Source organism: Notolabrus celidotus, chromosome 20 (assembly GCF_009762535.1).
Source record: "Notolabrus celidotus isolate fNotCel1 chromosome 20, fNotCel1.pri, whole genome shotgun sequence".
Lineage (NCBI taxonomy): Eukaryota > Metazoa > Chordata > Actinopteri > Labriformes > Labridae > Notolabrus > Notolabrus celidotus.
Window position 1 is genome coordinate 107478 of NC_048291.1, and position 23333 is coordinate 130810.

The 23333-nt window shown below is 39.9% G+C and overlaps 5 protein-coding genes across 6 annotated transcripts in view; 3 read left to right on the plus strand and 2 right to left on the minus strand.

The window, feature by feature from the left end:
- The window catches only part of flr (fleer), a 13330-nt gene extending 12289 nt beyond the window's left edge, over positions 1-1041 (plus strand). Inside the window, exon 5 of the mRNA XM_034712321.1 lies at positions 230-1041. Coding sequence (XP_034568212.1) covers positions 230-239 — 10 coding nt within the window. The 3' untranslated portion in view covers positions 240-1041. The remainder of the gene's footprint in view (positions 1-229) is intronic.
- c20h16orf89 (chromosome 20 C16orf89 homolog) lies at positions 849-7613 on the minus strand. Of its 2 annotated transcripts, XR_004635302.1 has the most exons (9): positions 7273-7613; positions 6552-6704; positions 4699-4849; positions 3789-3906; positions 3437-3599; positions 3093-3197; positions 2907-2996; positions 2434-2609; positions 849-2201 (listed from the first exon to the last, which is right to left on the minus strand). XR_004635302.1 is itself a non-coding variant. In XM_034712320.1 (8 exons), the coding sequence occupies exons 1-8, from the start codon at positions 7448-7450 to the stop codon at positions 2506-2508; spliced, it is 1062 nt and encodes a 353-aa protein (XP_034568211.1). In that variant the 5' UTR covers positions 7451-7613; the 3' UTR covers positions 849-2505. The 2 variants fall into 2 exon arrangements, 1 of the variants encoding a protein (XP_034568211.1); XM_034712320.1 differs by having other exon boundaries at positions 849-2609.
- Positions 7614-10003: 2390 nt separating this feature from the next.
- LOC117832304 (E3 SUMO-protein ligase KIAA1586-like) lies at positions 10004-12580 on the plus strand. Its single transcript, XM_034711388.1, has 3 exons — positions 10004-10012; positions 10267-10371; positions 10695-12580. Exon 3 carries the CDS (start codon positions 10754-10756, stop codon positions 12578-12580), a length of 1827 nt encoding a protein of 608 aa, XP_034567279.1. The 5' UTR covers positions 10004-10012; positions 10267-10371; positions 10695-10753.
- A 1018-nt stretch (positions 12581-13598) lies between these two features.
- Positions 13599-18945, plus strand: alg1 (ALG1 chitobiosyldiphosphodolichol beta-mannosyltransferase). The gene is made up of 13 exons (XM_034711403.1): positions 13599-13921; positions 14939-15016; positions 15144-15247; positions 15348-15496; positions 15712-15801; positions 16012-16125; positions 16234-16388; positions 16638-16676; positions 16762-16821; positions 16950-17060; positions 17375-17489; positions 18350-18425; positions 18511-18945. Exons 1-13 carry the CDS (start codon positions 13636-13638, stop codon positions 18640-18642), a joined length of 1509 nt encoding a protein of 502 aa, XP_034567294.1. The 5' UTR covers positions 13599-13635; the 3' UTR covers positions 18643-18945.
- Positions 18763-21737, minus strand: eef2kmt (eukaryotic elongation factor 2 lysine methyltransferase). The gene is made up of 8 exons (XM_034711404.1): positions 21566-21737; positions 21233-21295; positions 21064-21144; positions 20834-20935; positions 20575-20708; positions 19527-19771; positions 19140-19289; positions 18763-19051 (listed from the first exon to the last, which is right to left on the minus strand). The coding sequence occupies exons 1-8, from the start codon at positions 21686-21688 to the stop codon at positions 18951-18953; spliced, it is 999 nt and encodes a 332-aa protein (XP_034567295.1). The 5' UTR covers positions 21689-21737; the 3' UTR covers positions 18763-18950.
- Between the last annotated feature and the right edge of the window lie 1596 nt (positions 21738-23333).

Consider the following 23333-nt stretch of genomic DNA (forward strand, 5'->3'; position numbering starts at 1 on the left):
CCAGGTTTTCATGAAACAGCATCAACATTTATCCTCTCCTGCTGATTCTGTGACTCATCTTCATCTCCAAATATATCTGTTATCATTAATCATCATGTAGTTATCTTTATTGCTCCATCCCTCCTTGTAAGCCCAACACAGCTGCTACTCTAGTCTCCAGGGGGCGCTGTCGGTCCTGTTTGTGTCCACTCCTCAGTAATAAAAGCTGTTTCGCTTGTTCCACCTGCAGTGTACGGTAAAGAGGTTCCTGCCATCATCAAGCAGCCTCTGGAGGAGGTCCACATTCACATCAGCAAGAACACCGCCCCCCAAGAGGCCCGGCTGCTGAAGGCTCTGTTCTACGAGGTCATTGGCTGGAACAAGTGACAACATCACAAAGGTGTCAGCAAGAGGTTTGCAGACTTCCATGAAGTGGATAAGTGACGTCACTGAGCGTAGCGAGCGATTTCAGTGCCTCTGTAATTGATGCGAAAGACAGTGGGTTGGAGGCAGGAGACGCATCACACACGTACTGGTACACAAACACACACACACACAAACACACTCTTGTATTTTGAGTTAAGCCTTCTGTACAAGGGAATCAAATTTCCAGTTCCTGACTTCATTTGGGCAGCTTCTCTCTCTCCTCTCTCTCACACACATCCCAGGAAGGACTTTTATTTTGAAGTTGAGCTGGGCGATTTGGACTTCAACAGATCTTGTTTTATCAGTTTCTGTCTTCTCTAAGTTCTGACTCACTTTAACCGAGGCTTCCCCTCGCAGAAGTCAAAGTCAGAGTTGATTTGTATTTATTGTCATAACTACCGTCTGATATGAACGATAAACATGTTCAAAAAAAGACAGAAAACTTTGTTTTATCGGTTGTTTATTCTCTAACATGAAACACATGATAACATTTTGTATGCAAGTTTATTAACATGCATTCAAAGTCCATGCATATACCCTCTGATGTCAGTGCTGGCCCTCTCTGCGGCTCTGTATTTAATACGTTTGTGAAAAGCAATTATTTAAAGAAAATAAAGAGTATTATTTTTGGATGAAAACAGGAACACATTGTGTCTTCTTTTATGCTTTGGTACATGTTTGCTACATATTTTCAGGAGGATGTTGCGCTTATGTTTTAATGATGATATTGTTTACTATTCTTATAAAATGTTTACAGATTCTGCAGAAAAGACCCTGTAAAAACGACCACTAAAGGTCAGTGAGCTTCAAACAAAAAGCCAACAAACATAAATCATCCAACAGCATCTGAAACCCGCTCACCTCACACCTCTCTGGAATTTGCTGCCTGTAACGGTTAATTTAGTACCTTTCTAAAACAGACAAGTCAACAAGCTGCTCTGTGATTCTCTGTCTGTCTTCACATCTTCACACACGTTCCCTCACTTTCATAAACGAGAAAGAAAAGCAGAAAATGTAAGAAGCTGGAACCTGCTTTGTTTTCTATACGGAGCCTCTGAAGTCCCCCTAAAAAATATTTTTTATCTTGTGCACGAGATAATTATATTGCTTGAATATTTCTATTCTATCTATGATATTAGGCTTTATGACTCTATTTCTTTATACAGTGAATCTGAAATAAACAGATAGGCCTATAAAACTCGGGAGTAATCCTCTTAAAACTCACATCAAACACTTTTTAATGTCAGCTCATCACACACATCTGTTTAGAAACAGACGTGTGTTTATGATCTTAGTGACTGTTTTAAGGTCCGTCTTTCGCCGTTATTAAACTCATCTGATGTGAAGTTTTAGAGAAGTCTGAGCCACTACAGCGTCCAATAAGTGAGTGATGTTCGATAAAGGGGGCGTGTCTGTCAGCGTAAAGGCTTCGGCTGAGCCAGTTATCTTTCAGTCAGGAAGCAGATGATTTCTGCTGCTAACAGAACCATGTCTACAAGAGCAGCTATAATATCAAGTACAACTTAATTAAATTAGTGTCCTCCATTTGGCTTTATGTTAAAAATACACATCTGAACTAGTTGGGGAGTTTATGTGGCCGGGAGAAGTGCAAAAACCAAACATTGGGTTACTCTATAGAAAAATATGAAACTTAAGTGTCCACAAAAAATCCTCAAAAGGCCTCGTTATATTCAGAAAGTTAAAAAATCTTAAGCTTGTTGGATCACAGGCTGCCTGCAATCATGTGGGGACAACATCAGCGTGAAGACCCACATGGACGGGAACAAAAGCTGCATCTGAAGATCAAAATAAGAGTTGATCAAGTTATTTCTAAAGAGTACCTGTTATTTCTGCTCATGTAGGATTAATTAGCTCTATGATTGAGGGCCAGACACAGGACATGATCATAAAAAAAGCATTGGAAGAAAGAAAGTTTCCAATATGTGAACAACAGCCACGTCCCCGAGTTTTATTAATCATCATTATGTTCATAAAGAAACATGTCGTGTCGGGCGTCTCCGTCTCTACCTGATGAAGTTTTTATCAGAGGGAGATACATCTGTGAGGAGGGGGAGGGAATCAGAGCAGGGGAGACAGGGTTCAGGAGAGAGGCCTCTTCGTTATGTCCTGTTCTGTCAGGTAGTAGTTCAGGTATCCTCCCAGAGCTCCCACAGCCACTGCGGTCATGTGACTGGAGCAGCCATCTGTGAGGGGAGAGGAGAAACGGGGAAGAGATGGAAAGTTAGAGGCATCTGTTTTCTTTGAGTGTCTACAGTGTCAAAAATACAACCAAATATGAAAAGCAGTGTTGGAACAAATCAGAGTCAGAAGATAAAGGTGGGAAATGATGACAAAATCAACTCCAAGGGCTGAAAAAGGAAATAAGTAGCACTGCAAGACATCACAGCAAAATGAACAATGAGCTAAAACACATGAGCTTTAACTCTCAGCATGTGTGATGTACATTAGCATATTATTCGATCCGTCCATCACAAACTCACCCGGCAGTATCTTCTCCCTCCTCTTCACCCTCCTGTGAGGCTGCAGCTGCTCCAGCAGCTCGTCTCCGATGATCTGAGAGATGATGCTCTCTGAGGACAGAAGCAGAAGGAAAGTAGATTGTTGATCAGAGAATATTTGCTAATGATCTCTGCTGATAGTAAGTTCAGAGGTGCTCAAACACTTACTGTCCCTCCCAAAGCAGCCCACTTCCTCATCCTGGAGCCGGAGGATGTGCTGCAGCCAATCAGCTTTGTAGAAGTCGGAGAAACCAGCCAATCCACAAATGAGGACTGTGGATAGAGAGAAGAGCGGCATAGGTCAGACATTAAAGTTTTCTACTTCATTTTGCACTCTGCAGAATCTCTGAGAATTTCCTCTGATCTGAGGAGTGACCCTCGAGATGACAAACGTCAAAAAACGACCTCATTTCAGTGATTCTATACTAAATGTACACAGTTTGGTTATTTAGAAAACACATTCCAAAATAAAAACTGATGTTGATTTAAGGACGTTAGCATTTAAGACTCACTGTTCTCGATGAAGATGTCCACCGTCTGCTCGGTCAGCCCGTCTCGGATGATGTCCTGGTTGGTCTTCATCATGTTGGAGCAGAAGATCCTCTCGTAGCTGCGTTCGGTCATGTTGGCTCGGGATGCTCGGGTGTCGCCTTTCAGCAGGTTGGTGCAGCCTCTCTGAGCGGGGAACAGAGACCAGGAAGTAATCACAAACACAGATTACACCAGGGTTACAAATACTAAAACAAAGAGTCATCGTGCACCCCTCGTTTCTACCTTTAAGAAAAGTTTCTACAACTGAAACATTCTCTCCTGTATGATAAAAACTTTAACTTCTCTGGTTATTGATCGAGCGTCACATCTCACCATTTTCCCGATCATGAAGTAGAGCAGCTGGTGGGAAAGGGAGTAATGTGGACAACCGAAACGAGTCATGGTGTCCCGACAGGGTTTGGTGACGATGCAGGGCGTCCCGTTCATCTTCCTGCTCAGACACAAACATAAATAACAAACGTGAACTCCCTCAAACCAAAACACTTGATTCATCTTTTTGTTAAAAAGGTCAATATGTGAAAAATACAGTTTCTGAAGTTGCAATCTTACATGAAAATGATCCCCACATTCATTGATTTCGCATTCTGATCATCTTCTGGTGTGCAGACTTTGTCTCTGCCCTGCACCCAGTATTTTTGGACTTAGATGTACGTGCCACTTCTATTTTGTTTGCTGTCTTACAGGCTTAAAAACCTAATTTTTACAATGAAATTTTAAAAATAGAAGAATTTGCAGCAAAACCTCATTTAAAAGAATCTGGAGCCTTGTCCCTTGTTTATTATGTTTTATTTTAGGACTATTCCTTTTGTTTTAATTCTGAGGACTTGGCGCACGATATTCGGTCTAGACAAGCATCTGCAGATCCAGTCTGGCTGCTGATCACCCCGGCCCTCAGCCGGGGAGGTCACCCTGGCAGGAAACTCTGAGGGAACGAATACTGTAGTTTTATCAGGGCTCCTCCTATCCAGATTCTGGCAGCTGTATAGTAGGAGGACTTAAGTTATTAAAGCACAGTTAAAGCTGGGAGTCCAGAATAGGTTTAAAAAGTGGATTAATTATTTTACCATCAGCCTTCTGTTTAGTTCAGGTCAGTGCTGGCAGCTAAACTGAAGGCCTTTAGGAGGGCACACCAGCTCAGTCTGTTTTTAGATGGTGTGAACCTCTGTCTGGTTTCTTATATGTGTCAGAGAACGCTGCTCTCTTTAGGCGTTTGTTTCCCTACCAGGTACCCAGCAGCAGGGTCAGACATTTGTCACTGAGCTGCTCGTCGTAGCACTCTGTGGTCATGGTGGAGGAGTAGACCAGGCTGGGGTCTGTGGAGCTCCAGCCCTGAGGAATCAACCAGAAAGTCCAGGATAGCAGAGGCTCAAACTCTGCATGGAGAGAAAGAATGAAAGAGAGAATAAAGTTTACACGTGATAGCTTTGGAAGAAATGTGGAAACACTGATGACAAACAAGCTTAAAGGAACATTTCATTGTCACTTCTTCAATGAGTGATATTCACACACGCACAAAACTCCAAAAGAGAGAACTTCACAAATATTCTCATGTCGGGCTGCATGTGTGAAAATGAAATTTTCACACTCATTAGCTTTAGTTAAATTTCTGCAAGAAATCAAACGTGAGAATGCTGCAGGAAACATTCAGGAGAATTCCCCATGAGCGGGTTGGTGATGATGTTTATCTATCAATCAGACTTTATTTATAAAGAGCTTTTCATGCAATGACATTTTAACACAAAGTTCTGTACATAAAAAAAAAGAATACATAAAAAAAAAAGATATATAAAAATAATTTTAAAAAGCCCCCCCATCCTAATCCCAACCCCAGCCCCAACTCCAAATCCACACCACAATCCTAAGGTTAAGAACACAATATATGCAACAATAATACAAATATTATTACTGTTGTTACTATTATTATTATTATTATTATTATTATTAATAATAATAATGAAAATAAAAATAAATAAATAAAAAAGAAGTTGCTGAACGAACTGAGGAAACGCTCTCATGATATCTTAATGAGGTAAAATAAGATGTTAAAACTCAACACAGGAAATTAAACTCACAAAAAAAAATACATTTCTAAGATAATAACACTAAAATATCAAACCATTAGAAGAAAATAATATGCTATACGTTTAATAAATAAATGAATGAAAATTAATAAAAATGGGCTAAAATTTGAACTAAATAATAAACAAATAATTAATAAATAAATACTTGAATAAAAAGTGACTGAAATTTGAACTAGATAATAAAAAAATAAAGTAAGGTGAAATAAAATGTTGTAAGAATAAAAATCAGTTAAAAGTCAGACTAAAAAGGTCAGTCTAAAAATGTGTTTATATCATGTGAGCTGTGCAAACTGAAATAGCTCTCTGTTTCTTTCCTCTATCTACACTGTGGATTGGTCAGCATGCCCCAACTCCTAAGACTCAGCCCCCTCCATCCTCCTTCTCCCACTCCCCCCCGCCCAACAGAGAAGACTTCACGCTGTGATGGACATGTGTGAACGAGCAACAGAGGCAGAGCTCCTGGAATTTCTAAAGATGTTCAGGAGACATAAAACTGAAGACACAGACGACCTGTGACTTCAGTCGACGTCTCTTTTTCCTAAACAAACATTATTCCTAAAAACCTGCAGCTTATTATTTTTCTTAGTTTGGGGTGTTTGTGTTATTCGTGTACTTAAATTGACCGGTTCAGATCCAGCACAGTGTTTGTGTAATGCAAAACAAAACAGACAGACATACTGTTTAAAAAGGAAAGAAGAGGAACTTACTCTTTAACTAAAATCTGTCCGTCAAGTTTTCACACACTAAGAATAAAAATCTAAGCCTGTCAGTGACAACAACAACAACAACAACAAGCTCTTTAAGTGGATTTACTTTGATCAGGCACATTATCCCAGAAAGATTACTCCCAGCCCTGACAGTAAGTCTCGCAGCTGCTGGGCGAAGCTGTCCACTGGTGCAACTTCAAACTTCAAGTGGTTGTTGATCTCTAACATTTTGAAGACGTCTATGATGGCGTTGTGTACCAGCATCACACTGAGACTCTCGTTCTCACCTCTGAAGTACTTCGGGTCGTTCTGCTGCAGGGCGGTGACGGCCTTCTCAAAGCTCTGGTCCAGTCTTTTCACCAGAGCCACGGAGGTGGTTCTCTGGGCCCAGCTGACGGGGTCTGTGTGAGGCCACGTCCGAACGGCCTCCTTCAGCTCAGCTTGGATGAAAACCAGACACATGGAACATTTTAGCTCTCAGGGTGAAAACATGTGCAACAACAACATCTGTGCATGCATACAGTCATGGTCACCAGAGAACAAATCCCTCTGACTTTCCAGCGACACCATGAGGTGCAGAATTGTGCCAAGAAATCACAGCAGACCACAACTTGTTCGACTTCTTGCCTGAATCTAAATAATGAAGTTATACCTTATTTAAAAACATTATAACATCAGAAAGGAAAGGAAACATCCTGCTATGTCTACACAGTAAATCTATCAGAATAACACTGAACATTAAAAATAAAAATGAGGAAAGTTATTTGTTTACTTTGAGAGTCTCAAACTTTTCAGCCTTCAAACACTTAATTTCCCCCCAAATGTTCAATCACAAGCATATTGTACCTTTAAACAAAATCATAAATAACATGAAGGAATACTTTTCCATTATTGGAGGTGGAAAATGACCCACTTCAGCTGCACCACATCCAGACAAACATGTCTCCTGCAGCTGCACATGTTTGTCTTCTCTGCAGCCTGCATCCAGCACAGGACGTGTATACATACCCTGCAGCATGAGGAACCCCACCACCCCGTCCAGGTTGATGTGCTCGTGCTGTCGCTCCAGGAAGGATGCTCCTCTGTTCAGGCTGCTCAGGATGTCATCGATCACCTCCGCCCGCGACCCGGACACTGCGGCAAACAGAGCCAGCACTGCGGCTAGCGTGTGCGCCGCTGCCCGCATCTTCTCACGGCCTGGAGGCTCCGGGACGGTGTTCTCCTCCGACAGGAACAAGACCGAGACAGGGGCAGGGAGGACGGGCTGGCTCTGCTCTAACAGCGGGGGGAGTGAAAGTGAGGAGGAGAGGAAACAGCCGTGACGTCAGAGGAGCTCCTATTACGAAATCAGAAATTAAAACCTTAAAAAGTTCTTCACCTGTTTAAATATTCAGGGTCACGTGACATTTCTACACCTGAACACATATCTCTGAGTTTTTTTTAAAGGATGAGCTTTGCAATATTTTAGGGGACCAAATAACGACTTTGAAGGTCTTTGCACAAAATTAAAAGACACTTAATTAATTATGAAAAGTAATACTAATAATGATAATTTATTAAAATAATAAAGAGAAAAAATGTGCAATCTTTAAAAAGTCAAAAGTCAATTTAGTCAATTTAATTAATGCTTCATGTTTTGAGGAGTATTAATACTATTTAAATATTTTTATTGACAGCAGTTATTTTGGATTTTAATGATTTATTGTCGATTTATTATTTTAAAATAATACAAATTGAGATAAATGTGTTTAGTAATAAAGGTTGCTTCAACTTTGTTTTCAAGTGTCCACTTGCAGGAAAATTGTAGCTAATCTATGTGTACAGGGTGTGGTCTATTTAAAAAAGTAGTTTGAATTTTTTATTATCCTAATTACAATTTATAAAATAATTTGTTTTTATTAATTTAACTTCTTTTAATCATTATTATTATTTTTAATATTATTATTTTGTATGTATGTAGTTATTTTTTATTAATTATTATTTAATATTTATTTATTTAGTTGATTTTACTTTCAGACTATGGACTAGGTGTTGACTCTAATGGCTTCATTGTTGTTTTGTGAAATTTTTGAGTCTCATAAAAACATTCCAAAAGAAAATAAGGAGTTTTCCCATTGATATTCGGAATTGATTTATCTAATAACCAGACTCCTCTCCTTCATATGACATAAAACAGTTAGTTATTTACCAATAAACACGTCAGAAAAAATAACTACAAAAGCCTAAAAAATAACTTCGCGAACCCTTACATTTATCATGTGAGTTCTTGGATGGTCGCAAGTCCCTAAGTCAGACAAGAGCCAGACTCTCTGACTTGGGTGACCAAACTGAGGCACAGATTTTTGCATTACTTTGCATAAAAACTGTTTAAAAGTTAGTTTTTATAATGCTCAGAGGTTAAATCAGTCTGGGGCTGTCAGTCAACTTACTATCATGACTGAAACCATGTATTTTAATTCTTAAAATTGACCTTCACTGTAGCCAGACACCAGGGGGTGCTATAAATATCTCACCCAGATCCAAAATGACAACCTCTACAGTATAGGTGCAAGCGTACTGAATGCCTCCCTTGAAAAGTCAGCACCCCAATTTGGCCACCCCAGTCTAAACAGTCTTCCTACGCCCCTTGCAGAGAGAGGAGCTTCTAACAACTCACAATAAAAGGGTGGAGAACACTGTGCAGAGATGGCGTTCACCCAGGGGTGTAGTCTACGTGATACGCGGGTATACGCCGTATACCCACTGCAAAACATCAGTTATTTCCGTATACCCTCTGAAAAATGCACGATGATACGTAACAACATCATTTTGTGGCAACATTTTCACGGCTTCGACCCTTCTGTTTCCCTTTCACTGTTTCGCCTGTGTCAATCAATTTTGGGCGTATGAGGCTTCTGTTGCCTGTGGCCTGTGTGTGACCCTGTGACCTGGCTCCGACCAATGACATCTCTGGCTCAAACCTCGCGCAGGCATTCCAAATCAAAACATCATTGAAAACGCGCGAGGCGCCCAAGAAGCTACATGTCTTTCATTTATCAGAATGTTAAACATGAAACGAAAACAACAGACAACAATATCAAGCTGTTTTCAGAGGTTAAACAGTACAGCTACAGCGGAAGAGCCAGATGAGGCGGCTGTCATCATAGACGTGACAGACGAGCCCGGTGCTGCTTCAAAGTTACCAGGTAAGTGAAATTAGCTTGGCTATCATTAACGTAACTGTAGCAGGGGATAGGCTAGTTAGTCAGAACTAGCAACTTGACCAACGTTAGTGTTGGTGAGTGTAGGTTTGTGTGTTTGTGTAAAACATTTGGTGAAATGAGGTTGGTCGCTCAGCTTTATTGTGCAATGATGTGTGTGTGTGATTGAATGAGGCTAACCGATAGCAGGGTGGGGGCTATCAGAACGACACCTATTATCTCCTCCTAACGAGTATGTCATTTAATATTCATTTCTATACAAACTAAGACGGATGATTCGTAAAGACACGCAAGCACCCACACCATAAGTGTATCTAAATTAGCTACTTACCAAAAATTACATTTTACCGTGACTCACAGTGTTGTAAGGCTGCGTGTACAAAACCGCTTGGAGCTCCAGTTAAATTTTGATTAGCGACCAGAATTCTCGGTCTAACCATTGATGTACAGTGTGAAGGGGCGAAAATAGGCGAACCACCAGGCCAGCACATAGAGAGGCCAGCACTAACTCCGAGAGTGGTAAACAATTTCAGGAGGTAATATCCCCGGTAAGAACCAAACCATTTTTTGTTCAAATCTACACGCCTATGGCTACTGAAAAATGTAAGGTTCATTTTTAAAATGTTATTTTGAGGTATTAAAAAACGTTGTTGTTTTAGAATTTTCGAACTAAAGAATCGATAATTGGTGTCGTTACGATATACATGGGATGTGTGAAGGGATGAAAATGTTGTGTGTGTGTGTGTGTGTGTGTGTGTTGTGATAAACAGAACACAATGTTTAAATTATTTCCTTGTTTCAGATGATGACACAGATGAGGGTTCCTGGCCAGCCTTGTGGTCTGAAAGCCAGGCTAGGGAATTTAAAAACAGGCATCCTTGGTTGGAGTGGAGGGAAAGAAAGTTAGGTAAATGTCAGGATACATGCAAAGCTGATCTAAACAACAGAAATTTATAGTTGCTGACTATGCAAATGAGATTAAATTCATGGTCATGTTAAAAGTGTGTCAATTTAAAACATATGCACAATCAAATTACCGATAACGTTAGCTGTCAGTCATCAAGTAAAAGCTATTCTCCTTTTATCTGCTTTTCATGCATTTGTAAGCCATGATGTAGGTATTGTAACAGTTTTTTAAATTAGTTTGGGTAAATCTTGGCTCTTTTCTGCAGATGTTATTGGTAAAAACTTGTTTTATGCTAATTTGTTGTGGTCTTGTTTTGTTTCCAGGTTGTGCTCTTTGCAACTCTACAAAATCAACTGCTGTCCTCACAGAAGAACGAGTGTCCATGTCTGAGGAGTGGGTGCAGTTTAAGATCCAGGCCTCGGGTTCAAGCAGATCAACATCTCTGGCCTCTTTGAGAAACAAGATTAGACGACATGAGGTATCCAGAGCACACAAAATAGCCCAGGAGCTCATTGAGAAGGGTGAACAGGATTTAGTCGGAAATATGGTGAAAGCCTTGTCAGAGACTGTGTTTGCAGAGACAGATTCTGTATTCAGAACAGCATACTATCTTGCAAAGATGAGCCGACCCTTTACTGATCATGAGAGTCTCATTGAACTTCAGGAAAAAAATGGTGCCAACATGGGCACTAATCTGCACTCGAGGTACAGTTCAACAAAAATTGTAGAACACATAGCAAAAGAGATGCAGGAGAAGATAGTCCAGAGTATTGTGACGTGTTCAAGCAAGTTGTCTGTTCTCATTGACGAAGCTACATCTCTCAGCCACAAATCTGCAATGATTGTTAACTTGAAAGCCTCAGTGGATGGAGGTACTCCTGAATTTTTGTTCCTGGAGCTGGTTGAGCTGGAGAGCCAAAGAGCAGTGGATATAGAAGAAGCTCTGCTGAACTGTTTGGACACTGCAGGCTTCACTGAAGAGTGGCTTCAAAAGAACTGGGTCTCATTTGTTTCTGATGGAGCCAGTGTCATGTTAGGCAAGAACTCTGGTGTGGCAACCAGGCTCACCGCAAGGTACCCTAACCTCTTCACATGGCATTGCATGAACCACCGTTTGGAACTGGCTGTATCTGATGCTGTGGATGAGGTTCAGGCAGTCAATCACTTCAAAGTGTTTCTAGAGAAGATCCACAATCTCTACAGTCAGTCCAACAAAAATTCACGGGAGCTTCTAGGAGCAGCAAAAGAACTGGGCTCGCAAGTGCTGAAAATAGGCAGAGTTTTAAATACGAGATGGGTGGCCAGCAGTTTCCGTTCTGTAAAGGCTGTGTGGACATCATATGAGGCACTAAACAGACATTTTGAAAATGCTGCAGGAGACCCAACAAGAAGCAGCAAAGAGAGACAAACTTACAGAGGCCTGGCATGTCGAATGCAAAGCAAAGAATTCCTTTGTGACCTGGGACTCATGTATGATGCACTAAGTGAACTTGGAAACCTGTCTCAGCAACTCCAGGCCCATTCTCTCACACTCCTGAGAGCAGACCAGCTTCTAAAGCGAACCATAAGAGTGCTGGCATCGTTCAAAGATAGTCCAGGAGAGAAACTAGAGGAGGCACTGACTGCGCAAACGTTAGGACATTTAGGCTCTGTTCCCTTAGAGTCAAATGGAAAGCTCAGACCAATAGATGCTAAACAATTCCTACAAAGTCTGATTAACAATCTGGAGAAGCGCCTGTCATTTGATGGTGAAATGCTTCACGATCTCAGTGTTCTGGATACAGGCAACTGGCCATCAAGCCCTGGCATTCGGCATGGTGAGGCACAAGTGAAAAGACTCTGCAGGCGATTCAATCTTGGTGAGGAGCAAGCAGTTAATGGTATGAGAGATTTCCTTGAGCACCCAGACAGTGAGCCTGAAAACCTAAAGCCACTCATGCAGTGCATGCAAACCATCCCCTGCAGCACTGCTGAGTGTGAAAGGGGCTTCAGTCTCATGAACAATATATGCACAGACAAGAGATCTACACTGTTGTTGTCAAATGTAAGTCATTTGATGATGATCAGCATCAATGGGCCCCCTTTAACACTTTTTGAGCCAAGGAAGTATGTAAAAACATGGCTGAGAACCCATCGCTCTGCCACTCAAACAAGGAGGCCATGCACACCTCAGATGCCTGAGAATAAAAATGTCTGGAAAGTCCTGTAGAGTAGACTACCTACTGTAGAAGTGTTCCCATTGTGTAGGTCTTGATGGCACTCTACAAAGATTTCCATGTGTTTTCTGTACTGTTGTTCATACTTTTTTCTAATGAAATGAAGAGTAAATATGTTTAAAATGATTATTGTGTGATACTTGTGATCTGTGAAACAAAGATGTTTTTAGTGTGAAATATGATGTGTGGGTCAGGATGTGAAAATATTTATTTTGCATTACTTTATATGTTGAGATTAAAAAAAATAAATAAATCAGTTAATCAATCCTTGAAGATTTTATCATCATTGCTCATTATTTTGATTAATGCCACTGGCAGTTAAAAGGTACATAAAAATGCTTATAATACATTGACATGTTGATGACACATAGCCAATCTCAAAATAATGCATACTCTATGCATTAGTGAGTGTGATGGTGTGTTCAGATAGATAGATGGATAGATAGATAGATAGATAGATAGATAGATAGATAGATACTTTATTGATTCCCAAGGGGAAATTAAAAAATTCATGAGGTGTCGCTCCGCGATGTGTCGCTCTAGGATGGATGAGCACATGTATGACAGTATACCCACTGCAAAAAAGTAGACTACACCACTGCGTTCACCCCAAATAAGACATCATATTAATTGTACAGAAAGTGTGGATTATTTATGACGCTGGCCTGTACTCTCTCTTAAAGCTACAGTGGAATATATAAAGTAAAAGAAGCTCCTGTGATGCATCATAAGTATGATCCTTCTCTTATCAAGTTCAAAAGAATGTGCATGGTGTCTAGTCGTAGTAGAAATGTTGCAGAGAAAGATGGCGGCCTCCATTGAAGGGGTCCATCTCCTTATGTAAATATAAAAGGCTCATTTTAAGTTTTTAAATAAGGTGATTAAAGAATCACTGAAAAATACTCTATCATATTGCTCAATTCTACACACTGTATCTTTAAAGGAAGTGACATTGCTTTTCATGAACTGTCTTTAAACTGCGCGATCTCTTTAAATCTGAAGCCCCTCCCCCTCTCTTGCTCCACGTCATTACACATTAAAAACAAACATGGCGGCGTACAGCACAGCTCTCCTGGCTGTATTAGCTCTTATTGTGGTGCTTTCACTGACCTGTTCCTCCTCATATTTAGATGGAACCCTGCCGGCGGCCTCCACCTCGGTTCTGACCGTGCTGCTGCTGTTCTGGTTGTGGAGTTTACGGCGGAGGGACGCTGGGACTCACCGCCGGGTGTGTGTGCTGGTTTTGGGGGACATTGGTCGCAGCCCTCGGATGCAGTATCACGCCTTGTCCCTCAGCAAACACGGATTTAATGTGACTTTTGTCGGGTTTCTGGGTAAGAATGTCACTCACTAAAAACATAATAAACATTATAAACATAATAAACATTATAAACATAATAGATATAATAAACATTATAAACATTATAAACATTATAAACATTATAAACACTAAAAACATTCTAAAGTAAGGTAAGAAAAGTCTAGAGTAAGGATTACTGTCAGCTCCCTCACACTGATTATTTTATTTAACCAGTGTCAGAATTATAATTCTTCTTCTTCTTCTTCTTCTTCTTCTTCTTCTTCTTATTGTTAGTAGTAGTTTTGTTTGAATGGACTGCATTATTAATTTCATGACCATTATTTTAGCATCATTTTTATTGATTTTATTTTTATTCTATTTTATTTTATTTTATTGATTAATTTCATTTTAATTGATTTATTTAGTCTCGTATCAGTTTATCTTTTGCTGTTTCTTTCTGTCAGTTATTTTGTGAAGCACTTTGGGCCACATGCTTGAATGTATGAAAAGTGCTTTATGAATAAAACGAGTTAAGTTGAGTAGTAGTAATAGTAGTAGTATCATTATTATTATTATTATTATTATTATTATTATTATTTTAATTGCATAAGATAAAGTCAAAGCACAAATTAAAATAACTAACTTGTAATTGTGTTGAGATAAGATCAACTAGAGGATGGTAAAATTAAGGAAGTAGCTTAAAAGCTTTGAAAAATAAATACACCGTTTTTTACGTCTTAAAACAGTAAATAAAAACATGGCTACGATTTAAAATTGAGCTGTAAATATTCTGTATATATATTTATATATAATTTATTTTAATTGTTTTATTTACCTGATATGTTGAATCTATTTTTATGTTTAATATGTCAGTTTTTGTCTCATTGTTTTATTTATTATTATTATCATCATTATATTTTTTTTATTATGAAAGCAATATTATCAGATCTGTATCAACAAGAAGCTGCTTACTTGTAATCATGACTGCACAGAGATTTGCAAGCATTGTGTGATAAACATTACTTCACATGTTCACATTTTTGTATCTCAGACTCCAAACCTCACGGAGACGTGTTGAGAGAAGAGAAAATAAGGATCCTCCCGATAACGGAGGTGAAAGGTGTCCCAGGTAAATAAATGTTTCTTAGATTAGATGAATTAATAATTAGATTTATTATTCGTTAGACTCGTAGACGATCACTATTTACGCTTCGTCTGTTTTAGAAAACTAACTCTGTGCCATGTTTCTCTTTCAGTTGGACCAAAAATCCTCACATATGTGACGAAGGTGATCCTTCAAGTTTTGCAGCTTCTCTTCGTGCTGCTGAAGACGGACACACAGTCTCATATCTTAATGCAGGTACTGGATTTAAGATTTAAGGTGATGATGATCCACAGCTTGCATGCAAAGTTTTAAAACTTTAAACCCTGACTATTTGTGGTGTGTGTTTGTATCCCAGAATCCCCCGGGCCTGCCCAGCATCGCGGTGGCGTGGCTCGTCAGCATCCTGCGAGGGAGCAGTTTCATCATCGACTGGCACAACTATGGCTACACCATCATGGCCCTGAGTCACGGACAGAGACACCCGCTGGTCCGGGTCGCAAAGTGGTCGGTTAACTAAATATTTTAGATCTTTAAGGGACAGATTTATCACTGATGACTACATCAGACATGATTATCTGCAGCTGCCTGTATATTCCAGGATGATGTGCTTGGATTAAAAATAATTCTCTTAAAATAAAATGATGACATGTTTGTGCCAGGCCTACAAGATAGAAACATTATTCTGTGTAAAATTTAACAGTTTCTTCATCTTCCTCCAGGTATGAACACTTCCTCGGCCCCATGGCAGATCACAACCTGTGTGTCACCAACGCAATGAAGGACGACCTGCAGAAAAACTGGGGCATCAAGTACGATTCTGATTTGCATTTGTTCAAATCATCACAGTTAGGTTAAGTAAGGTTTGTGATGTCTACAGAAGCCTTGAGATGTCCTTGTTTTGCTTTATATATATACGATTCCAGCCTCTCCAGCCTCTCCACCTCTCAGCTTGACTCTGTCGGTTCATAACTTGATGAAAAGTGACAGATAAAGTTCTGACAATGTTTTTGTCCGTGCAGGGCGACGACGCTGTACGACAGACCGGCCTCCATCTTCAGAGAGACGCCGCTGAAGCTGCAGCATGAGCTCTTCATGAGACTGGCCGACACGTATCCTCAGTTTCAGAGTGAGAGGTCAGAAAAACACCACGAGAACATGTCTGTTTATCAGAGTGCTAAGAAGACATTTCAGAGCTCACAAAAACACAAGGCATCTCTCTGAAGACCTGCTGTGTGTTTCAGGTCTGAGGAGGTGGATCAGCTGGATCAGGTGGATCGGGTGGATCAGATGGATCAGGTGGAGAGGACAGTTTTCTCAGTCCGTGACCTCACTGACGACACGGTGACGTTGGGGGCGGAGCGACCGGCGCTGCTGCTCAGTAGCACCAGCTGGACAGGTGAGAAGACGAGACTGTCTGCGCTGATTAAACACCATCATGAATCAAACTATCCGTACTCCCTGAACACGGGAGGACGCAGGTTTCAAATGTTTCCTTAGGCATCCATATTTGAAGTTATGTAAGTCTTGTGTTTGTAGCTCTGAATGATTCTTAAACTTGAAGTTTCGTTGTAAGAATCTGATCCCTTCAAACTCTTCATCCAGCTCCACTTTTTCTCAAATTCATCTCCGTCCCTTTTCTCCACAGAGGATGAAGATTTCTCCGTCTTACTGAAGGCTCTTGAACGTAAGAGAGGGCTTTACATTCCTGCTGTGTCCCCTCTGTTTCCCTCACAGGATGTTAAATATGTCGATGTGTTTGTCCTCAACAGAGTACGAAGGTTTTATCAAAGGAGGAGCTTCTTTACCGCCGTTAGTGTGCGTGATCACAGGTAAACATCTGCTGCCTCACTGCTGCAAGGAAATATCTGAATACAAACTGGTTACACTTCTCATTCGTGTGTGTGTGTGTGTGTGTGTGTGTGTGTGTGTGTGTGTGTGTGTGTGTGTGTGTGTGCAGGTAAAGGCCCTCAGAAGGAACACTACATGAAGCTGATTGACTCTCTGAGTTTGGATCATGTGAAGATCTGCACTCCCTGGCTGGAGGCTGAAGATTATCCAGTTTTATTAGGTCAGACTCAGAAACATCCAGACTGTCTGTATTCAGTGTGTGTTTGTGATCAGCGCCTCTTGAACTCCTTATATAAATCTGAGTTAGTAATCGACATACTTTGTCTCATAATATTCTGTTAAACTTTGACAACCAAAGACTAAAAAGCCTTTTAAAGACGATCAGAAACTAGAAACACTTAAAATAATAACCTTCACGTATGGGACACCGTTTGTATAGTTGTGCAAAGCAGCACCAATAAAAAAAGCACAGCTGTTTATTTATGTTTCTCAAAGTGTCTTTCATGTTACGACTCTTTGTATGTGTGTGTTCAGGTTCAGCAGACCTGGGTGTGTGTCTCCACATGTCATCCAGCGGTCTTGATCTTCCCATGAAGGTGGTCGACATGTTCGGCTGCTGTCTGCCCGTCTGTGCCATCGACTTCAACTGGTGAGTACCGAGCAGGGAGTCTTCTTTTTTTAAGTTAGGTTATATTTTTGGGGCATTTTTGCCTCTTATTGGATAGGACAGCTGGAGAGAGACAGGAAACATGGGCGATAGAGAGCAGGGGAAGACTTGCAATGAAGGGCAGAGACCGGGGTCGGGCCTGCAACCACTGCGACGAGGACTACAGCCTCTGTGAATGGGGCACATGCTTAAACCACTAGGCCAATGGTGCTGAGCTGGGGTTAGGGTTAGATCCAGATTTAGATATATTCAATATTCAGCACAGACAGTGAGCTTTAATCTGCTGCAGGGCTGAAGACGCTGAATGTTTCAGGATTATTAGTAATTATCGATCTCTTAGGCGTTTTAAGGGATCACTGTAATTTATTTTGTTGCTTTGTATTCATTCTTTTTTAGTTTATCTTCCTTTTTTCTGTAAATGAGGATGTTAATTTATAGATATTTGTCTATAGGAATGTGGGTGGTAACAAATATATAACTGTATTTATTTTTAAAGTTTAATTATTTATTCTTCAAGAAGACTATGTAAAACAAATCCATATTTTCTGTTTAATTAAATTCAATGTTTTTTGTCATTTAGAAAACTCAGAAAAAGTGTATTATAAAAAAATAATTGTATTCATATAAATAAGGAAGCTGAATAATTATCGATTTATGATTATTATGAATTAATTTATAACCATGGAAAAGCACTTTCAGTTCTGTTTCAACACATTCAAAATAAAAGTCAAATTTCAAGACAGAACAAATCCCTTATTTCTTGTTGACCTTCATTTCCCAGTAGATTATAAATTATTGATTTTAGAAAAACTGCAAAGTGAGTGTTCTCTGTTGTTCCTCAGTTTACACGAGCTGGTGAAGCACGAGGAGAACGGACTGATCTTCAGAGACTCTCAGGAGCTGGCAGAGCAGCTGAAGGTGAGAGGAACAAGCGTCTGATGCTCCTCACGTCACCGTCTCTTCTTCCTGAATAATCTGTGATGAAATGTTTGTGTGTCTTCAGTCTCTCCTGTCAGACTTTCCCAGGTCAGACGGCAGACTGGATGCATTCAGGAGGAACCTCCGCACCAGCAGGGGGCAGCGCTGGGACGACAACTGGGACCAGAACGTCCTGCCTCTGCTCGCGGCTCAGTGACGGACACCAGGGTCGGACACAGATTACAGATTATTTGATTCTTTTACGGACAACAAGGACAGGGAAGTGGTTTCTTTTCTGAACCAGGAGACACAGGCTGAGAGGCAGAATAAGAATATATGAGCTGACAGAAAGTAAGAACTTTATTTATCTCCTGCAGCATGAAGGCTTCAGGAGGGAGGATCAGAGTGAAGGTTTGAATTTCTCGGCGTGAAGCTCTTCGTATATAAATCTGCATCTGAATGTAAAAAAGGACGTTGTGTCACGATGTACATTTGTAAATAAAACCTCTTGTTACAGCTGTGTCGTCATGTGTACAGCTGAATCAGCTCCATGTCAGAGTCTCTGCTGTAAGGGAACACGTGGCTGACAGGCTCTGTGATCACACGATGGCTGATTCCTGCCGATCCTGTGGAAACGAAACAAACACATCAGAGTAAAGTTTAAACTCACAAAGGTCAGGTTGGATCATTTAAATCTAAAGCTTGATGTCTTACCGAGCTGCTGCTTGAAGCCGCTGTACGTCTCCTGGTTCCTGATGGTGGAGCAGATGAGGACTTCAGGGAGGACTGCTTTAGAGGAACACCTCAGGATCTTTGACAGCAGCTCCACCAGAGTTTCCACAACGTCAGGGTCGTACACCACATCTGAGCACAGGAGACAAACCAGCGGTGTCAGAAGCAGTACAACTTCAACTGGATTTTGGATTTGGAAAATCTTTTTTGATTTGGTATAAAACAGTATTCCCCCACACACATCATATACACACAAGCAATACACATAATAAACAAAGAAGTTCACACATTTAATTTAAATACATAACTCCCGTGGATGACATCATCTTCTCTGCATATGAGACCAAAGGTACCCGGTAAATAACCGACCTGCCGCGATGACAGTGTCAGCCCCGATCTGTTTTATCCTCTCCTCCGTCACTGCTGTCCAGTCCAGCTCCTCCACGCTGACCGCAGGAGCCGCCCCCTCCGTCAGACCGTTCAGCTCCACGTTGTTTTGCAGTTTCTGAAGCACGCTCGGGTGACAGTCGCTGAAGACGAATCTGTCCGGGCTGCAGGAACGACAGACGGTGACACCTGTCAGACCCACACCGCTGCCCAGCTCCAGAACGGTCCTGAACGCACCGAGAAGAGAAGGGAGTTAAAAGATGGGGTCCTTAAAACTAGGACTACTGTTCTTCAGGCGTTTTTTTGACTGGAGGAACTTTACCCAGGAACTACGTGCGTTTGGACCGGTGGACCCAGGGTCTAAATTTAGTTCAGGGGTAGATAAGCTCCCCCCTAAAAAGACCCTGCTGGGGGGGTAGTACTTTTCAAAGGTCCCGGGACTTGCAATGCTGAACGTGTCTGATTGGTAGATTAACCTCAGTGTTTTTATTCCTCCCTCCGTCCACAATAACATCACACACATCTGTGATTCTCTTGATTTCTCTTTCTTTCATTAGTTTTTATTTGTTCTATCTTTTTTGTATGTGTGTGTACTTTTCAAAAGAAGAAGCTGTGATTCTCTTGATTTAGCAGCTTGTAACAGTAGTCTTCTCTCAGCCCACCGTGAATGCGTCTCTCCTCCCGGTGTTCCGGTTTTAAAAGTGACCCTGTAAACTGGAGACCTTCAGCTGAACGTGTCAGTGTTTGTGGAGTTTACACAGCTGTTGAAACACAGAGGGAGTTCCTGGGAATGCAAACTAGTTTAGTTTTTATTAAGATTTCAAAATATCCTCATCAGATATTTAATGATGGTCTAAAGACGTTTATGAGGGATGCATTCGGCTGAGAGTCTCCAGTTAACAGGGTCGCTGTTTACACCAAAACACCGGCCGATCTCTGCGATCACGGCTTTTTGAGTTCAAAAGGATTTTAAAGCCGTGTTGAAATGTTGAAAATTTGAGGGCACATGAAGGTTTGAGGGGTCGGTTACCTGCCAGTGAAGGTGTGCTGGTGATCCAGAGCCCACTCTGCCAGATAGAGAGCGGCCTCCCAGGTCACCAGGCCGGTCGTCCCCTCTGAGATCAGAGCCACGTTTTCCAACAGACTGACGGCGTCACCGCTGGGCTGCAGGAGGAAAACAACAACACTGAGATGATTATGTCAGGGGGATGAGACTCGATGCCAGATGTATGTGGGCTTATGCAGCAGGACACATCTTTTGTATTCCAGTGAAAGGTGAATTTTTGTACCAGGATGTAGTTCTTGTAGCACTCTGTCGTCTCTTCAGCTCCCACCACCTCAGCCAGAGCGTCGTACAGCTCGTCCAGAGGATCTCCACCTGCAGCCTCCTCCTGCAGAGAGTAAGTTTAACTTCACTATCAAATCTGAGACAAAACTTTTAATACAGATATTTATGGTTTAAATATGCATCAGCCTCATTTATCACTGTCTGACTGTAACAAACAGATAAATCACCAACCCGTTTGATGAGCTCAGAGAGGAACAACCTCCTGAATCTGACTGAAGGAGGAAACTTCTGACACAAGGGGTGAAGACACGTCTGTCAAACACAGGAAGGGTCGTATTTAATCAAAATGCAACTTTTAGACAAGTAAAAGACAATAAAATATGTGTGCAGGCTGTATTACCTGTTTTAAGATATCTAAAATAAAGTCTGATGATTTGTTTCTTTCAAGATCTTTCTCCAGAGACTGAAAAGTAGAGTCAAAATTAGAAATGATGAAGATTTCAAGCTCTTTAATCTAAATTCGGAACAGCAGGTGGATCATATATAAGCCGAATTCTGCAGAAAGGTCCAAAGATTATTCAGATAATGTGACTCATGCTCTAACAATAAGCATGTTTGTGATAAGACATGAAATCACCGATTGACACTTATTTAAATAGAGATTCACGTGGTGTTACAGCTACGTGGTTCATAAAGACAGGTTCAAACTTTAATAAAACTCTGATAAACTCACTGTCCACGGAAACAAAGCTAAACGACTCATGGCAAAAAAAGAAACCTGAAAGTTCCTTAAAATATCTGGATAATAATCTCCCTTTATGTCTGAAGTTTGGTTCTCTGAGTCTGAAGGCTCCATCTTCAACGTGCTACTGTTTACTATACTATTACCCACAAGGCACTGCGGTTCCTTCTCGCTAGGCCCACTGGGAAATGTAGTTTTTAGATTAATTAAAAATCTTAGTAGCGATAAAAATAAAATAAAAGAATATCCACAATTAAATGAATACAAATTATATTCTTTGACTATTTTTTGATCATGTTTTATTTTAATATCAAGGATAACAAACCCTCTTTGGAAAAATAATTGTGATTAAAATAATGCAAACTCAAAAAATGTGATGCTAAATATTCTTTTTAAAATATATATATATATATATATATATATATATATACTTATTTTGCTAGTCTTATAATGGGGCGCTGTTTGTAAAGTAATGCACAGTGAAAATAACAGCAACCATTCTCCATATTTAGCCTCCAAACATCATAAAAATGTAGTGTGAATTTAAAAATCACTTTTTAAGCATTTATAGCAATATCAGTCTTCTCATTTAATTTTGTTGTGAAAAATATATTTAAGTTACAATCAGTGTTAAATCCAAATGTAAATGTGAAATATTTAATATAAATGTTTAATATAGATATAAATATGAAATGTTAACTAAAAATGTTAAATATAAATCCAAATATTAATGTTACATTTTAAATAAAAGTAGTAATTCCAAATGTTAAATCTAAATGTTAAATATTAAATAAAAATGTTAAATATAAATATAAATCTTCAATGTTAAATATGAATGTTGATTATTAAATCTAAGATTTTAATGTTGAGTCTAAATGAGAATTGTTGCTGTTATTTTCAGTGCTCACAGCTATACTAACAGCACCCCATAGTCTTATTGGGAGTGTGATCAGACAGTCTATGAGTGTGATGGGAGTTTTCCTCCCGCTCTTTTGTTGCTGTGTCACCGCAGGAGGAGATAAATGTCTTAACAGTTGGGCCAACTCCTCATTCAACAACTCTGACAGCAAGAGCACACACGCTGGGCAATAACTGGTGAGTACAGGGCTCATTATTATTATTATTATTATTATTATTATTATTATTATTATTAATATTATTATTATTATTAATATTATTATTATTATCACTATTATTATTATTATTATATTAGTAAAAGCAGTAATAGTATTATGATTCTAATAGATAACTGCATTGTGCCTTGCTCTCACTGACTTTCTGTGCCTTTTTCTGTTGTGATCTGGATTTTAGTTTACAGTCAACTTTTATGAACTGTCATTGAACAGTCTGAATTGAATCTACCTTAAAAGCTTCTTTTATTTCTAAATATTTAACCGAAACTCGTCTTGCGTTTAATTCTAACTTGATGATAGTTTACCCTCACTACCCCCTAAAGGTCACAGTGTAGAACTGCAAGACTACTTTTACAGTAGTGGATTACATGAAACCGTTTTAACTGAAAATGCCCAAACTGATGGTTTTAAATGAAAAATAGAAAATTCCACTTAATTTATTGGCAAGGTTAGTGATAGAAATTTACTGTATAATCCATCGATAAACTTTAAAAAATGTCATAATGTCATTTTTAGTAATCAAAAACACTTGAGTGGACCAACATTTACATTAATTAAAATTATACACATACATTGTTCATATCAATACACACTTGATTTCAGACTCATAGGCCCATATCATCATA

Bases quoted from the DNA above. Each gene is read 5' to 3' on its own strand.
- c20h16orf89 (XM_034712320.1), bottom strand. From the start codon at position 7,450: ATGCGGGCAGCGGCGCACACGCTAGCCGCAGTGCTGGCTCTGTTTGCC. The intron at 6,705-7,272 runs GTATGTATACAC...TTTTCATCCAAG, and splicing joins GGGGTTCCTCATGCTGCAGG to CTGAGCTGAAGGAGGCCGTT. The intron at 3,907-4,698 runs GTAGGGAAACAA...GTGTCTGAGCAG, and splicing joins ACCCTGCTGCTGGGTACCTG to GAAGATGAACGGGACGCCCT.
- LOC117832304 (XM_034711388.1), top strand. From the start codon at position 10,754: ATGTCTGAGGAGTGGGTGCAGTTTAAGATCCAGGCCTCGGGTTCAAGC.
- alg1 (XM_034711403.1), top strand. From the start codon at position 13,636: ATGGCGGCGTACAGCACAGCTCTCCTGGCTGTATTAGCTCTTATTGTG. The intron at 15,248-15,347 runs GTACTGGATTTA...TTTGTATCCCAG, and splicing joins AGTCTCATATCTTAATGCAG to AATCCCCCGGGCCTGCCCAG. The intron at 17,490-18,349 runs GTGAGTACCGAG...GTTGTTCCTCAG, and splicing joins TGTGCCATCGACTTCAACTG to TTTACACGAGCTGGTGAAGC.
- eef2kmt (XM_034711404.1), bottom strand. From the start codon at position 21,688: ATGGAGCCTTCAGACTCAGAGAACCAAACTTCAGACATAAAGGGAGAT. The intron at 20,709-20,833 runs GTACAAAAATTC...TTCCTCCTGCAG, and splicing joins GCTACAAGAACTACATCCTG to CCCAGCGGTGACGCCGTCAG. The intron at 19,052-19,139 runs GTAAGACATCAA...TCGTTTCCACAG, and splicing joins CGGCTTCAAGCAGCAGCTCG to GATCGGCAGGAATCAGCCAT.